This window comes from Podarcis pityusensis (assembly GCF_964106645.2).
Source record: "Podarcis pityusensis genome assembly, chromosome: 9".
NCBI classification, from domain to species: Eukaryota; Metazoa; Chordata; class Lepidosauria; order Squamata; family Lacertidae; genus Podarcis; species Podarcis pityusensis.
Genome location: NC_138034.1, coordinates 41191786 through 41208352, shown reverse-complemented (window position 1 = coordinate 41208352; position 16567 = coordinate 41191786). Strand labels below are relative to the sequence as shown.

Below are 16567 nucleotides of genomic sequence, written 5' to 3'. Positions count from 1 at the left end.
ATTCTTAGCACACAGAAAATGGAATATGCTGTACATAAAAGCATCTTTCCTTCAGTCAGCAATTAGCCCTGCCTGCTTAATGATTGTATAACTGTTTGTTTTCAAATATCTTTCCAGTCTGCAGGTTATTTTAACTAACGTTTTCTAATGTGAAATGCTTGAAGGTGCAGATAGTGTGGCTATTGGGATGCAGCTATTGGGATCTTTATAGGACTGCTTTAGTATTACAATACTTTAAAAAAAACCCCCGAACTATATACAACAAGCACTGAAAATTTGAGATAGGCTAGTGTTTACTGCATTGCCCCATTGGAGAGGGAGGTTTTAAATAATGCTAGAAAAGTAGCGTGTTATAATGGCCAAATCACCATTTAGCACATAGCTGTGGATCTCACTGTCATTTGAATGAAACAGTTTTTCCGCTCCTAGTATGTATCTACTAAAGGTCTTCAGTTGTCAACTGTCGCTGCCCTCAGTCAGTGGACAAGTTGCTGCTCATATTGCTTTCAAAAAATATTGGTGCCTTTGGAGACTTTGCAGCTGTGTGGAGCTCCATTTGAGATAGGCAATGTTCCTGCAGCCCCAGAATCTGGAATATGTGACAAAGAACTGTCCCTTTAGGTATATGCAGAATGTATTTTCCTCTCCGCTAGGTAATAAGAATCAGAGGAAAAGGCTTTCACTGTAGACCATTACTTTACGATGTATATATCATAGCACTTACATTTCCATGGACTTGCTCCTAGGTATGTTTGTGTAGGCACAATTTAAAATTCCTGTGAAGTTCATTGGTGTGAAAATATGAAGTATACATTTGCATGTTTATACTTTCAAATGATTCAGAGGACTTGTTAAAAGTGCTTCACAGTTATGATGTTCCCCATCACCACACGAACACTTTAGAATCTGTCTGAGGGTTTTAAGACGCTTTTAAATACAATCTGCTACTTCAGACTGCTCTGAAAACCAAGTGCCTTGAAAGCTTGTGAATGGTGCAGTCCCCTACTCTGTTTGGGCATTTGCAAAACAGACCCCTGTTATCTAGTCTCATAAATACTGAAAAGTGCTTAAGGCTGTACTGCTACATAAACATACAGTGGTACCTCTGGTTGCAAACGGGATCCGTTCCGGAGTCCCGTTCGCAACATGAAAAGAGCACAACCCGCAGCGGCGCGTCTGTGCATGCGTGGGTTGCGATTCGCCGCTTCTGCACATGCACGTGACGTCATTTTGCGCATCTGCGCATGTGCGAGCGGTGAAACCTGGAAGTAACCCTTTCTGGTACTTCTGGGTCACCGCAGGACGTAACCTGAAAGAACTTAACATGAAGCAAACGTAACATGAGGTATGACTGTACTTACGAATAAGTCCCATTGAAGTCAGTGGTTCTTACTTATAATACAGTCGTGCCTTGGAAGTTGAACATAATTCGTTTCAGAAGTCCGTTCGACTTCCAAAACATTCAGAAACCAAAGCATGGCTTCTGATTGACTGCAGGAAGTTCCTGTAGCTAATCAGAAGCCGCAGAAGCCCCATCGGATGTTCGGCTTCCAAAAATAGTTCGCAAACTGGAACAGTCACTTCCGGGTTTGCAGCATTCGTGAGCCAAACATTCGAGAACGAAGCTGTTCAAAAACCAAGGTACGACTGTAATAATAATAATTTTATTATTTATACCCCAGCCACTCTGGGTGGCTTACAACATATCTAAAAATATAATAAAAACATCAATTCTTAAAAACTTCCCTAAACAGGGTGATGTACTTATGAGTACATACTTATTAGGTCTGTCAGAAACACCATATGCAGATAATTTACTGTATGTGACTGACCTAAGTGCTTAAAACTGTTCTTTAATCCTAAATAAACTAGCCTGCAGATACACTGCAATGAATCCTAGAAAGGTGGGATCAATTTCGGGGGGGGGGGGGAGAGTGTTATTGTAGGATAAGGCTGGGGATATAGGGTGATGTGCAACTAACATGCTCAGATTTCAATGGGGCTCCTCTGAGTATGACAAACATTGAATATTACCCATAGCTATTCATTTTGTAAAATAGCAGTTATGCATTTTTAATATGGACTGTTTTCAATTGCCAAGAAGTATTGCCCCCTCCCCCAAACTAGCAGAGCCTTAAGATAGCTACATAATCATGCTACATCAAGACAATTTTTTTAAAAATGCACCTGCAAGATATAACTCTGCTTGGTTATACACCCCAGTGTCCCCACCCTTGAAGATTTCAGGCCGTGAAATGGTGTGTAAATTTGTAAAGTAAATAAATATGCAGAAAGGCAGTGTTTGCACTGACATTTCATTCTAAACCATGGCTTAGCCCTATATACATAAGCAGGAAGGAGCTGCTATAAATCTCAGGCTTGTACATTCCCCATCTCTTTCTCTTCCTGCATGGTTGGGTGAAGGACTTTGGCAGCATTTAGAATCCTGGCTTGTTGTACCTTATGAAACAGAGATCATGGTTTGAAACAACTTCTAGCGTGTTTCAAAACAAGATGTTTTGAAGTTGGGTTGTTGTGAAATTGACAAAAGTTTAAAACGGTTTAAAATAAACCATTCAGTAAATAAGAGTTTATTTTAAACCATGATCTCTGGATCATAAGTCTGGATTCATGGAAAGTAAAACTAAATTCTACTGAACTTCTGCTACACAAGAGTGGAAGGGAGAGCATTCAAGGCTCAAAGCTACTTCTTCCTATTAATGCACATTAATGAAACCTATTAAATTCTGCATGTGTAAGAGAAGACAAACAGACCTGAAGAGCTTACATTGGTGCAAAGAAAAGCCCCTTTCTTCCTAGTTTCTGTAGCAAAGCAGTTTGTGTACAAAACAGAAACCATGCTGTTTATATGAGAGTTTGACTCAGTTTAGATTGTTAATGACTCACTGTGGTCACAAGAGCCTAAAAAGGTGAGATTTGGAGGCACCTCATAGAGTAGATTCGTACATTAATGTTTCTAAATGTAGTAATTGTTAGCTGTTACATCATTCAATTAGCAGTAGCCATTAGTTAGTGTTTGATAGTAAACTGAAATTATATATATAAAACTCAAGTATTTGAAGAAGCTCTCTAATTTTAACACATTCCTATTCCAAATTATTTCCTCACTGACCTTAAAATAATGGGAATTGCAATAATATTGTAAGAATTCCTTTTGAGGAACTGTAGTTCTTTCCTAGTACATTATTTAAAAAACTTGTTTGCTTCTTTATATAGTGAAACCAGCACCACTAGAAATAAAACCTCTCCCTGAATGGGAAGAATTGCCAGCTCCAGTTAGATCTCCGATCACCAGAAGTTTTACACGAGAGTAAGTCTTCTCACCCTTTTAAGAAATTAAATATTTGCTTTTGTGCATATGTGTGTATTATACAAGTAAACCTTTGGTGTGAAAAAAAGCATTTCACCCCAGTTCTATGTATGCTTACTTATAAACAAGTCTCACAGTGTTGAGATTGTGTGTTTTGGTTTGGTGTGTTTTTGCAGCGTAAGACTACACATGTTCATTCAGAATTACTTCTGAACATGTTCAATGCAGCATATACCCTAGTGCAGCGATGGAGAACCTGTTTTCCTACCAAGGTCTACATTTTCTTGGTGTCTTGGCATCCTGTCTCACAACCTAAGACACACAAATATATGCCGCATTGTCAAAAATGGGATTTTAAAAATTACATTTCGATACTGCTGTAATGATCATCATCTCTCAATCTGCTTGGTTATTACTGAGGTTTTTATTGTATTTTGCTTCATTGAACTTTTATTTCTTTTTTAAAAAGGTATGGTGGGGAAGTATAAATATTATAAACATTTTAAACAAATATAATAATACAGCTGCAAAGCATACATAAGATGGTTCCAGTTTCACTTTTTAAAACCAATGTCTCTTTATTTTAGTTCCTCCAGGTTTCCTTTGTCTCCCCGACCAGATTCAGTCCATAGCACAACTTCCAGCAGTGATTCACATGACAGTGAAGAGAATTATGTACCCATGAATCCAAATCAGTCCAGTGATGATCCAGTATGTAGTTTTCATTTTAAGTACTCTCTTTACTGTGCAGCTCTTTCTAAAATGATGTCATGGACCTCATCTGCACCATACATTTGAAGTAGTATCATACCACTCATCACAACTTTTTTGGGTGGGGAGGAGGCACTATACTACATGCTTTGATAACTTCCAGATTGGATTATTCTAATGCATTCTACATTGGGCCACCCTTGAAGATGACTCAGAAACTTCAATTGGTCCAAAATGAAGTGGCCAGATTGCTGGCTTGGGTTCTTCTCAGATCTCATATATCCCATGTTTTAAAACAACGGCATTGTTTGCTGGTTTATTTCTGGGTCTAATTCAAGGTGCTCACGTTAGTGTTTAAAGCCCTAAATGATGCAGGGCCCAAATGCCTGAAAGACCCTCTCCTCCCCTACATACCATCTTGGGAGGTAAGATTGGCAGAGGGTGTCCTCTTGGTTGTTCCACTGCCCTCAGAAGCTCAGGGTAGGGGGTGGCCCAGGAGAGGACATTCTCTGTGGCAGCCCCTAAGTTGTGGAACTCCCTTTCCACAGAAGTGCGTCTGGCACCTTCCTTATATAGCTTTTGGCGAATGCTGAAGATGCACCTCTTTACCCTGACATTTGATGCCTGAGCTAGCTAACTAGATTGAAGATAGATAGATAGATGATAGATAGATAGATATGGACCCGCCTTATTTCTGTAATTATTAGTTGTTTTAAACTGTTTTAAATATTGTGTAATATTACATTAATATTAGCGTTGTATTTTAATTGTTGTAACCTGCCCTGGGACCTTAGGGACAGGGGTAATAAATTGTAGTTATAGTAATAACTCTCTACATCCTTAGCAAACTACAGTTCCCATAACTTTTTGAGATGAATCCATGATCTTCTGAGGTATGATACTGCTATAAAATATATAGCACAGATAGAGCTTTTTTAGTATGGGACACAGGTAGTTAAACGGTTCAAGAATGACATTTTCGTTACCTCATTTTCAGAATTGCTTATATTCAGGGCTATGTTACAAGGCATGTTGCAAAATGTGATGTGTCTAGTCAGTTTCTCACGTGCTGTGCAGTGAGCACTACATTCCATTAAAGTTGTCACCGTCCGTTGCTGACTTAAACATTTTAATTATAATTTCAGGTTCTGTTTGGGAGCAACAGTCTCGATGGGGGAAGTAGTCCTATGGTAAAACCTAAAGATAAGCAAGTGGAATATTTAGATCTGGATTTAGATTCTGGAAAATCTACCCCACCTCGCAAGGTAAACAAAACTGAGTGGTTTATTAGTTACAATATAGGTGCCTTTCTGGGGTTAACAAGATATGTTGCTAGAGGTTCCCTGGCATACTGGCAGAAATGTTTCACCAGTATAGATTTTCTTCCAGCATTGTCAGACTGTCAGAACAGGGGGAAATGAGGCACATGGAGTGTGGTTGTGCATACACCACATAACACAGCCCTTGCCATGCCTGCAGAACTGGCAGACTACAACGAATCAGTGAAATGGGCTACTATAGTTCATTACCTTCATTATAGTCAATGGGAGTGAAAAACTTCCCTTCTCAGCTGGGCAATGAATCTGGCAGTCATTGTGTCAGGGGATTTTTTTTCTCCATCAAGATACAGGTAAATTTTTGTTTATTAAATTGTCCCAGGACAACTACTTATTTTTAGGAGAAAATGCTGTATTTAATATTTGCTTTTTCATTCCACATTACCACATCACAATTAATACAGCTTTAAGAACTAAATGACTTTTATCATCAGCCTCACTAATTAAAATTGGCTTCTGCCTATTAATACTAAACCAGCTTCATCTATCAGTTAAAACTTGCCACCAGTAATCTAGCACAGGGTTTCCCAAATTTAGGTCTCAAGCTGTTTTTGGACTACCGTTCACATCATCCCTGACCACTGGTCCTGCTAGCTAGGGATGATGGGAGTTGTAGTCCAAAAACAGCTGGAGACTCAATTTTGGGAAACGCTGGAGACTAGGTTTTGGGAAACCCTATGGAAAACCATGGAATCTTTAATGTCACCTGCCATTATATTGCTACACTTAGGCTTTTCTTGCAGCCAGTTTTCCACATACTGTACCATGCTTTGAGGATAGGTGAGATGAATAGGTGTTGTTTTAATGAAAATGGTACAGTGCAAATAATTATATTCACTGATACATTTGTCTTACATTTTGGCGGGACCCGAGTTTCAATGAGTTGCCCATTGGACACTCTCACTTGAAAAAGTGGGGGAAGGAAATATGTGCAGATTCTTCCTTACCCCTGCAGCCCCCTGAAAAGCTGTTCTCAAGAGCTGGGGTCTCCCGGGAACAGTGTAGTTGATGGTTTGAGGATTTGCCAGGGCAGGGGGGTAGATTGGCCAAAACTGCCCCCTCCTTCCCTTGCTGGGAGACTCAGCTGAATCTTAGTCCCTTCTGCAAAGAAGTCTTATCTTTTCATGAAAAGGATGCTCTGAAGCCAACCTGTAGACTTGTTTTAGCTTACCTTGTTCTTACCCTTTTCTTCATTTTGTCTCCAGAAAAAGAGCAGCGGTTCAGGCAGCAGTGTGGCGGATGAAAGAGTGGATTATGTTGTGGTTGACCAGCAGAAAACACTAGCGCTGAAGAGTACGCGGGAAGCTTGGACAGACGGGAGGCAATCCACAGAATCTGAAACGCTAACTAAAATTGTAAAATGAAAAGAAAAGAGAATCCTATTGTCGTCCTCCTCAAATTTATAAAAAGAGCTGCAGTTATGCCATTAACTGATGGAAGAGTACTGGACAATTCTTGAATGATTCCCCCCCCCCCCCCAGTTATATGAAAATCAAGGTGATACCATGAGATAAAACAGTAACCTGTGGCATCTGGGTAGATCATACATGTAAAATAATGTGTAAAATAGTATTGCTTAGGTCCCAGAGAAGTTTTGGCCTGAAGTTAACACATTTGTAGTATTACAATGTCTTATGCACTTTCCCCCCGTTAAAATGTTGGTTCAGCTTCCCCCGGCTAATGTACTTCTAACGCCTTTTTCTCCCAACACTACTATATTTTATAGCATTCTAGAAAGTAAGCTACGTATGATATAGAAATCAAGGTCTGAAGTGCGTTTTAACAGCTCAAAAATGAATTAATATGAAATAGTTTCACAATTTTAATCTACTTGAAATGTCAAGAGATGATTTGTTAAATACCTATGTTTTATATTTAATACATGCAAAGAATATTTGGAAGGCTACAGGTTACCTTCCTAACAGACATGGCTGTGACTTAATAATAGTCATTAATGGTTTTAGGATCTACCCTTCTGTCTTATGCAATATCACACCAATACTGGAGCGCCTATTGTAGTTTCATTTGTGACAGTGTTCATTGTTCAGTGATCAAAGATTCTGCAGGGAGGGATCTTTTGTACTGAAGAATTAAACTTCGCATAGTCCTGCAAATCACTGATGGGGTGCAGTAATGAGTAACCTTACACTTCATTTGCAAACCATTACTTTTACATTATTTACAGAAGGTAGGATCTCTTGAGATCAGGTACGTACATAGCACTGTGGTGCTAACACACTTATCAGGTTTAAACAACGAGTTTTAAGTTTTCTACTTCTACCAAGCCTTAATATTGGTTTTCAGTATGAAAATTAAAGAGACAGTTTGACATTCACTGTTTGTAGTACTAGAAAATACTGTGATTTTTTTTTTAGTAGAATTCAGATGGAAATACTATGAGCGTTATTCACCATATTCACTGTAGACCTGTTGAAATCAATGGACTTAATGTCCAGTGAGCTCAGTGGTTCAACTCTGACTTGGTAGGATGTAATCCTAGGTCTTGACACCATAGTGCTCTTTTAATGATCCTTATTATGCCTAGTTTCCTGCTTGGCCTTATATTTAAATTCCTATGCAATTGATATCTCTTAACATTTTGTGTTGTTGTTTTTAAAGAAAGGTGGTATGTTGAAGTGATCTCATTCCCTCTCTCCTTTTTTTTATAAAGTTCTTTCCCCAGGTACAGAGTCCATATTGAGTACTTTGTTCTATTAATTCTCTACCCCTCCTTCAAATAGCAGCTCCCCCCCCCAAATTAGAAACCAGATTTAGTTGCAAGGAAGAAAATGTACACCTTAATCAATCCATTAATCTTGTTATAATGGCAAATTACTAATTCATTCTCACACGGATGCATTAAAGTAAATTCTTCTCCGTACCTCTTGAGTTACAAATGAACATAGAAATACATTAGTATTGTTTTAATGAATGCTGGCCTTAATACTGTGCCTAATTTCCTGTTGTCACCCCCTCAATAGTATGTAAATTGTCTTTATTCCTAACATGGTTTCTTTTTAAATTAGAAATATTTTGATGTTTTCAATTTTTATTTTTTTTTGTAAAATAAAAACTAAACATGTTTCATTCTGAGATGAATTTTAAATAAATTCAAGTTGTTCTGGTTAATACGTGTGCAGTTGTTGTCTGAAACTCACAAAACAGCAATGTATTTACAAAGCTCTTGAGTTGCCAATTTCCGGTGCCTTTGAATGTAGACTATTAACCCAGCCTAGAAGTTGTGAACCATCTCAAAAAGATGATAGCAACCATGGCAGCATTTTATCCAGTCTTCTTGTCCTGCTTGCATTATTTTCTGTTTGAACACTATCTACTTTGTCTCTATTTTCTCAGCAATCTTTACAGCTTTAAAAAGACAAGCCCATTCATCACTTGGATAGGCCACCACCTCGTTTTTCTTACTGATTAGGTGCGTATGAGATAACCAAGGGGAGAAGGAAAGATTGAATTGCAGAAACAACAGCAGCACTTCCGTTTTGCTGCCAGGGAGAGCACATTTTTAAAACAAGGCTTGCCCATACCTTGGCTTAATATGGATTGTGAAGCCTTTATTTCTTCTTGAATCCATCCACTCCTACCCCCCATCCATGCAGTGTTCTCCGTCTACTGCCATCCCACACTTTATCCTCCCAAAATCTGAGGATTCCCTATGCAGTTAATGTAGCTTTCCTATTCAGATTTTCAAAGTGTAGGGCTTCACAGTCCACATCAAATCAAGGCATAGCTGTCAACTTTCAGATTTGAAAATAAGGGATCAGCAGCCTCACCTGTCCCGGGCACAGTCTACGGGATATCTAACAATCCGGGATAGCAGCGGGAAACGGCGCTGGAATAAGGGAATTTCCCACAAAAAAAAGTAAGGTTGACAGCTATGAATCAAGGTATGGACAAGCCCTTAGTTAGGTAAATGCAATGAGAGTTCTTTTTAATATTCTGCAAATTCAGAACCTATAATACATGTAACACTAAACCAAGCAATGGGTTAGCATGGTAGCAGCAGGACAGAGAGAAGCAGCAAAGTGGCTGTGATTTTCTCCCTGGGGACCTGCATACTTGCTTGTTTTTGCTAAGCCACACCACTACTGCCCATTGTATTACAGTAGCGTGTTCTAGTTAGCATTTATCAAGCTGTCTTATAAGGAGGTAGCAAAACAGAAATAGTAATTATATCAGATTATATACTTCATTGAGCCAACCAGTTGTTTACAACTTTACCGATGAAACTGAATATGTTACATGGCTAGCCTGGTGGCTGCTCTCAAAATGGAGAAAATGGGTAGCAGATTATGTAAAGCCAAGAACATAGATCAAAACGAATTAGATTTGCAAATACTACACATTTGGATCTGTGACATTGTTGTTGAAATATGGGATCCTAGTAATTTCTCTTGGCAAGACCTAACAGTCTACTATTTAGTTCTTACTTCAGTCGGTCCCTGAAGAGATGTTCCAAATACATCCACAGAGCCATGATTGGTGGTGAGCTCCCTCTTGTGTATAGCAGTGGAAGGAGGCCTCCTCCAACATCCCTGTAGATCAGAGCTTTCCACACTTTTCATGTTTGTGACACACATGACACAGTACACACACTCCATTTGAATGGGAATGCCCATCAACTTTGTGGGGACCCAATCCCCTCAAATATTCTATTGTGGGGGCAAAAGCCTCCACGGCCCCTAGGAGTTGGCTCCCATGTCCACCAGTATCTCCTCTCCTTTGTGGATCATCCATTCTTGAAATGGATAAATATCAGCAATTTAGCCAATGAAACATAATGTATAGGCTATGAGATCTTCCAAGAGGGTTCAGCCCATCACAAAAGTTAGGCTTCATGCTTCCTTGAGGGTTAACTGGCTAGTATGACCTATCCATTCTTAAGGAAATCAGCCCTGAGTGCTCACTGGAAGGACAGATTGTGAAGCTGAGGCTCCAGTACGTTGGCCACCTCATGAGAAGAGAAGACTCCCTGGAAAAGACCCTGATGTTGGGAAAGATGGAGGGCACAAGGAGAAGGGGACGACAGAGGACGAGATGGTTGGAGTGTTCTCGAAGCTACCAGCATGAGTTTGACCAAACTGTGGGAGGCAGTGGAAGACAGGAGTGCCTGGCGTGCTCTTGTCCATGGGGTCACGAAGAGTCAGACATGACTAAACAACAACAACAACGCTTTTAGGTACAAAAACTTGCAAGGCCCTTGATTAACCAAGCCTCTTGCAAATTTCTGAACCTGAAAGAATTTTAACAGGTGTGCAAATATCCCTTCCCTAACTAGATTTGAAGGCATAGGTATTCAACCAGTGGTGGCATAGAACAGGTTGCTGGCCTCAATTATGGCTGGATGATTTCTACAAACTGCAATGATTTGGCAGGGCCGAGGGAAGTGTGGGAGGCACGGGTAAAGTGGGTTGGCAGGGGGTGGGATGTCGTCAGGATTAAGCAGCCCATTAGACTACTTTGAGCCAGAGTAAAAGTTAAAATAGCACATTCCTGACTGCCGCAGTATAAAAATCTAAGTTAAGGAAGGAACCATCCAGTAGCCAAGCCCACCCTGCCTATTATATCAAACTCAAATTCCCAAATAAACCACTCTTTGCAAGACTTCAACAACAAAACCACAGCAAAAACACCTGCTTTTAAAAGTATTCTGTTGCTTTTTCACATGTAACAAACATAATTTAAAATACAATAAGCAATAGCAGCTAGTCTGTCATTTACTGGAAAAAAGGAGTAACAGTTAGAACCCATTTATAATGTCTATTAGAGACTCGAATCCAGCAGGTCTCTCCAGATGTTTTGATGGGTCTGGGCAGTGATGTAGAAGGATAAAGGACTCATCTTGCCTCTGGTCACTCTGATCCGGCACATCAATTTCTCAGCCAAGGCAGTGGACCACATCTGAGCGTACTATGATTCTATTGCAGAATGCCAACCTTTAGCTATTTCTAAATGAACAACTACCAGCAAAAATGTCAGCATCTCCTGAGGAGATAAATGTTGATTTGATTCATCTATTATTCCCAGCAGGGCTAACAAGGGAGTTGGAGATACCTGAGTTGTTTTGACATCTTTCTCAATTACCTTCTGATGCTCGCTGACCTTGGATTCTGTTTCTGTAGTATTCACAGTCTGCAAGTTGCTTATTAAGTTTTACTTCAGAGTCTTCAATTTCTCTCTAGGTCATTCTTTGATTTCCCATGACTTACTGAATGTAATTAAGATTATTTAACTTGAAAGTACAGTTTGATATGTTTGGCAAAAGCAATTACTTTTAAAACTTATTTTATTTTCCAGCATAGTGAACATCTGCCTCACAGGATGCAGCTAATTTTGGAGGCTACTCTGTTGCGAGGATGGCAGCAAATGAATCTTACTTCTCTGCCACCACAGAGTCAGCGCAGCGCCAGCCAGCAAAGCTTTTTTGAGTGGTTAGGAGCTTATCATATCTGAACCAAGAAAGAATCCTTGGAGGCCTGCTGTGACCAACACTTTGTTGAAAGTTGCTGACATCAATTCTAATTTAGGTTGGTTCTACCCTAAGACTGTGAACACACCATACATTTAAAGCACATGACTTCCTCCAAAGAATCCTGGGAACTGTAGTTTGTTAAATGTGCTGGGAGTTGTGGTACTGTGAAAGGTAAACTATGCTTTCGAGGAAATGGTTTTTGAAGGGAATAATGTGATTTAAATGAATGGTGTATACAAAGCCAAAGGCTGCCTACATGTTACCATCTTAAAAGGCAGCTGGTCTTTCTTTTTATCGAAGCTGGTTTGGGGGAAATGTGTCAAAATACAGTATTTCATTAGAAACAACAGGATAGATCTGGCTTGTCACTAAAGTTATGTGTACACCACTTCTCAAAGCAGCAGTGGGAGCACACAGGATGCAGAGTAAAAGGGAGTGTGTGCACAGCCTAGGTTTTCTCAGCATTACTAAATATTCTCTCTTCCATTTTAAGCTCTAAGTGGAATTAAAGCAATGGTTCCACACTGCAGTTAACATTGCAATTTATCTCCATTCACACCCAGCAATGCAAATGGTGATAAGGGAAAATGGGGGTTGTGCATGTAGGGCAGACCTTCCAAGTGTCCCTATTTTCCAGGGACATGCTCTGATTTAGAGAAGCCGTCCTGGTTTCTGATTTGATCCTGGAATGTCCCACTTTACCTTAAAGGTAAAGGGACCCCTGACCGTTAGGTCCAGTTGTGACTGACTCTGGGGCTCATCTCGCTTTATTGGCCGAGGGAGCCGGCGTACAGCTTCCGGGTCATGTGGCAAGCATGACTTAAGCCGCTTCTGGCAAACCAGAGCAGCACACGGAAACAACGTTTACCTTCCCGCCGGAGTGGTACCTATTTATTTACTTGCACTTTGATGTGCTTTCGAACTGCTAGGTTGGTAGGAGCAGGGACTGAGCAACGGGAGCTCACCCCGTCGCGGGGATTTGAACTGCCAACCTTCTGACCAGCAAGTCCTAGGCTCTGTGGTTTAATGCACAGCGCCACCCACGTCCCTAAGAACACAGTTAGGTGGACATAATACAAAATACCTACTGTTGCAAAGAGAAAGAATGGATTTGCATTGGGGATGTGGCCAGTCCCTATTTTCATCAGAGAAATGTTGTGGGGTATAGTAGGATATTCTTTTCCAACAAAGAAATGTTGGAGCTAGAGTAGGGGGTGCATGCATGTGTATCATTTGAAGGGATGGGTAGGGGGGGGGAAGTGCAGGAAGTGAAATTAACAACTATATGAAGCTAGTAACAGCTGTCATCAGAGGATCTGAAGTGTCATCAATATGTGGATGATACCAAAGTCTATCTCTCTGTCCATATGAATTAAGAGAGGTGGTTGAGGTGTATTGCTTATTGGCAGTAGTGGGCTAGATGTGGACCAAGAAGTTGAAGCTGAATCCTAAAACGACAAAGGTGTTTTGTGTCCCAAGTTCTCATATCTGGGAGGTGAGATGTGACCTGCTCACCTTCTCTGTCTCTGGCCCAGTGGGAGAGCACCAGCAAACAATGTAAGCAAACAGAATGGCAGCTTGCTCATTTGATCTTTCTCTCTCTGAGCTGTGATGGAGACTAGGCCCAAAAGCAGAGGGAGAATTAGTGGGTGATCACAGGGAGGAGAGAAGCCACTGGGGAATTTTGCCCAATGACCCCCCCAAAAAACCTCAAGCTGGCGCAGCAGGTGATTTTTGTTAATATGGGAAAGAGACTCAGAAACTACAACTAATCCAGAATGCGGCAGCTAGATGGGTGACTGGGAGCGGCCGCCGAGACCACTTAACACCGGTCTTGAAAGACCTACATTGGCTCCCAGTATGTTTCTGAGCACAATTCAAAGTGTTGGTGCTGACCTTTAAAGCCCAAAACGGCCTCGGTCCAGTATACCTGAAGGAGCGTCTCCACCCCCATCGTTCAACCCGGACACTGGGGTCCAGCCGAGGGCCTTCTGGCAGTTCCCTCACTGCGAGAAGCAAAGTTACAGGGAACCAGGCAGAGGGCCTTCTTGGTAGTGGCACCCACCCTGTGAGACACCCTCACATCAGATGTCAAAGAAATTAACAATTATCTGACATTTAGAAGATAATAATAATAATAATAATAATAATAATAATAATAATAATAATTATTATTATTATTTATTATTCGTACCCCACCCATCCGGCTGGGCTTCCACAGCCACTCTGGGCGGCTTCCATATAAACCAAAAATACACTAAATATCACACATTAAAAACTTCCCTGAACAGGGCTGCCTTAAGAAGACATCTGAAGGCAGCCCTGTTTAGGGAAGCTTTTAATGACTGATGTTTTAAGGTATTTTTAATCGTTTGTTGGAAGCTGCCCAGAGTGGCTGGGAAAACCCAGCCAGATGGGTGGGGTATAAATAAATTTATTTTTATTTTTATTATAGTGGTGAACATTTCCATACCGTCCAACATTTCTCCAATGAAAATAGGGACATCCCATTCCGTAATGATAATTTTACTATTTATATCCCACATTTATATCTTATTGGGTTGCCCCATCATTCTGGGCAGCTTCCAACATATGTAAAAACATAATAAAACATTAAACATTTTTTAAAAAACCTTTCTTATACAGTACAGGATTGCCTTCAGACGGCTTGGGGGTTGGATAACTCTATACCCTCCAACATTTCTCCAGTGCAAATAGGGACATCCTACCATACCCTCCAATATTTCTCCAATCTAAAAACGGACATTCCGGGATCAAATCAGAAACCGTGGCGCCTTCTCTAAATCAAGGACATCCCTGGAAAATAGAGAAACTTGAAGTGACTGTATTTCTGTGACTGTGTATTCTAGCCAATGTAGGCTTTACAACTGCCATAGAGAAAACAGCAGTATTTAGAGGTGTTAGACCAGTGCTTGGAAGCAGAGACGGGTTGGATGTAGGTAAGTAAACAGAAGCTGAATCCTGAAAAGACAAGAGATCTTATGTATCCCAAGTTCTCATGCCTGGGAGGTGGGTACAAATCCACTACTTGGGCTGCTCTTGGATTCAGCACTGTCCCTGGAGGCTCAGGTGGCATTAATGGCTAGGAATGCCTTTTCCCAGCTCCAACTGGTCTGCCAGCTGCAGCCTATTTTGGACAGAAATTACTTGGCTGCTATATGGGGACTAAGGAAAAGCCACAGAGGCCTGTTCTTGTCCTGTTTTTTTGTTCCCCTAACTGATTGCCATTTTGCTTCTGTAAAAAACTGCCTGCTTTAGAATTTAGGAGGGTGAGCCACAAATATGTGAAGACCAGATAACGTTGCTAGGCGATTTTCAGGAAAACCTCCCTCTGCCAGGCATCTCTCCCCTTCAAGGTCTCCAGGCAGGGTGTCCTGTTTTGATCAGCGCAAGGAACCTCGAAAGGGGGAAAGGAAGGGGGGATGCTTATAAAAAGTATGAACAAAGGCTATTTGGGGCGGTTTCGCCATCGCACTCAGCTGAATATACGAGTGATTATGGGAGACCAAGGCAGCTTGGGCCTGATTAGCAGACCCCAACAGCTATACTCCATCTTTTGGTAACTTCGAGACTGGATAGTTGCAATGTGCTCTATAGCGGGCTACCCTTGAAGACAACTTGGAAACTTCCAACTGATCCAAAATGCAGTGGCCATATTACTGGCTGGGATCCTATTTAGATTTCATATAAGCTGCTTTAAAACAGCTACACTAGTTCCCAGTTTATTTCCAGGTCCATTTCAAGGTGCCCCAAATGGCTCAGGCCCCAAATATTTGAAAGGCCACCTCTTTCCCTACAGAGACTCTTGGGTGTTAACAGAAGCGGCCCTCTTGATAATTTTGCAGCTTTCTATGCTCCTATGCATTGGAAAACACATGAAATGATCAGCTTCAAATGTCTAAAGCACTGGTCTTTAACTGGTGATGTGGGGCTCACTGTAGTTCACCTCTTTCTCTAAAGTGGGTCGTAAGATTGCTGTTACTTTTTTGTTTCTTTTAGCAAGGTGCCTACTTGACCCAAATAAGGACAGGTGATCTGTAACTTTGATAATTTAGAAAAGGGAATTTCAGCTTGTCCGGCTTTCCCCACCTTTGCATGACTAACAAAAAAATGGATGCGATTTTATAAAACCCCAAAATCGCATCTCATGTTGCAAACTCTAGTTAAATGTATGGTCAGGATTATATTATTTTAAGGCAGCAGCTCCCCAGATTTTTTGGGACTCCAGTTTCCCTTACCCATGACCATTGGCCAGGCTGAAGGGAGCTGGAATCCCATAAAAGCTGAAAACCCCCTTTATCGAAATAAGAAATGCATTGCTTCCCCACGCTTCCTGTCTTTAAAAACGAACAAACTCTGGCAGGCTTTCGCTTTCTTTTGCGGATGTTTTTAATGTGGCGCACGTGATATATCTGCTGTCCCCGTTTCGCTTTCACATCGGATCGTTGTTTTATACTGTTGCTTTTAATCCTCAAGTTGCTGTATTTTAGTTATCTGAGAGATGCGCTACAGCAGCAGGCCGGAGGTTCGCAAATAAAATAAAGCAATACTGTACAAGCATTTTACTAAAAAATAAAAATAAAAAAATGGCAGGCACTCAAACAGATCCTGGCACGTGCCTTCAACATCATGTGTGAAAACGTCCCCAATGTGCGCGTCCAAGGCTTATCCCGCCTTCCG

General features: G+C 40.9%; 1 protein-coding gene and 1 long non-coding RNA gene across 3 annotated transcripts in view; one reads left to right on the top strand and one right to left on the bottom strand.

The window, feature by feature from the left end:
* The window catches only part of GAB1 (GRB2 associated binding protein 1), an 82295-nt gene extending 73787 nt beyond the window's left edge, over nt 1-8508 (top strand). For both annotated transcript variants that reach the window (XM_081021943.1, XM_081021944.1), the window contains 4 exons: nt 3238-3331; nt 3919-4042; nt 5188-5307; nt 6585-8508. In XM_081021943.1, the coding sequence (XP_080878069.1) occupies nt 3238-3331; nt 3919-4042; nt 5188-5307; nt 6585-6743 (497 nt within the window). In that variant the 3' untranslated portion in view covers nt 6744-8508. The remainder of the gene's footprint in view (nt 1-3237; nt 3332-3918; nt 4043-5187; nt 5308-6584) is intronic.
* LOC308485926 lies at nt 234-6667 on the bottom strand. Its single transcript, XR_013990873.1, has 2 exons — nt 6551-6667; nt 234-589 (listed from the first exon to the last, which is right to left on the bottom strand). It is a non-coding gene; the product is annotated as an uncharacterized lncRNA (long non-coding RNA).
* Nucleotides 8509-16567: the final 8059 nt, after the last annotated feature.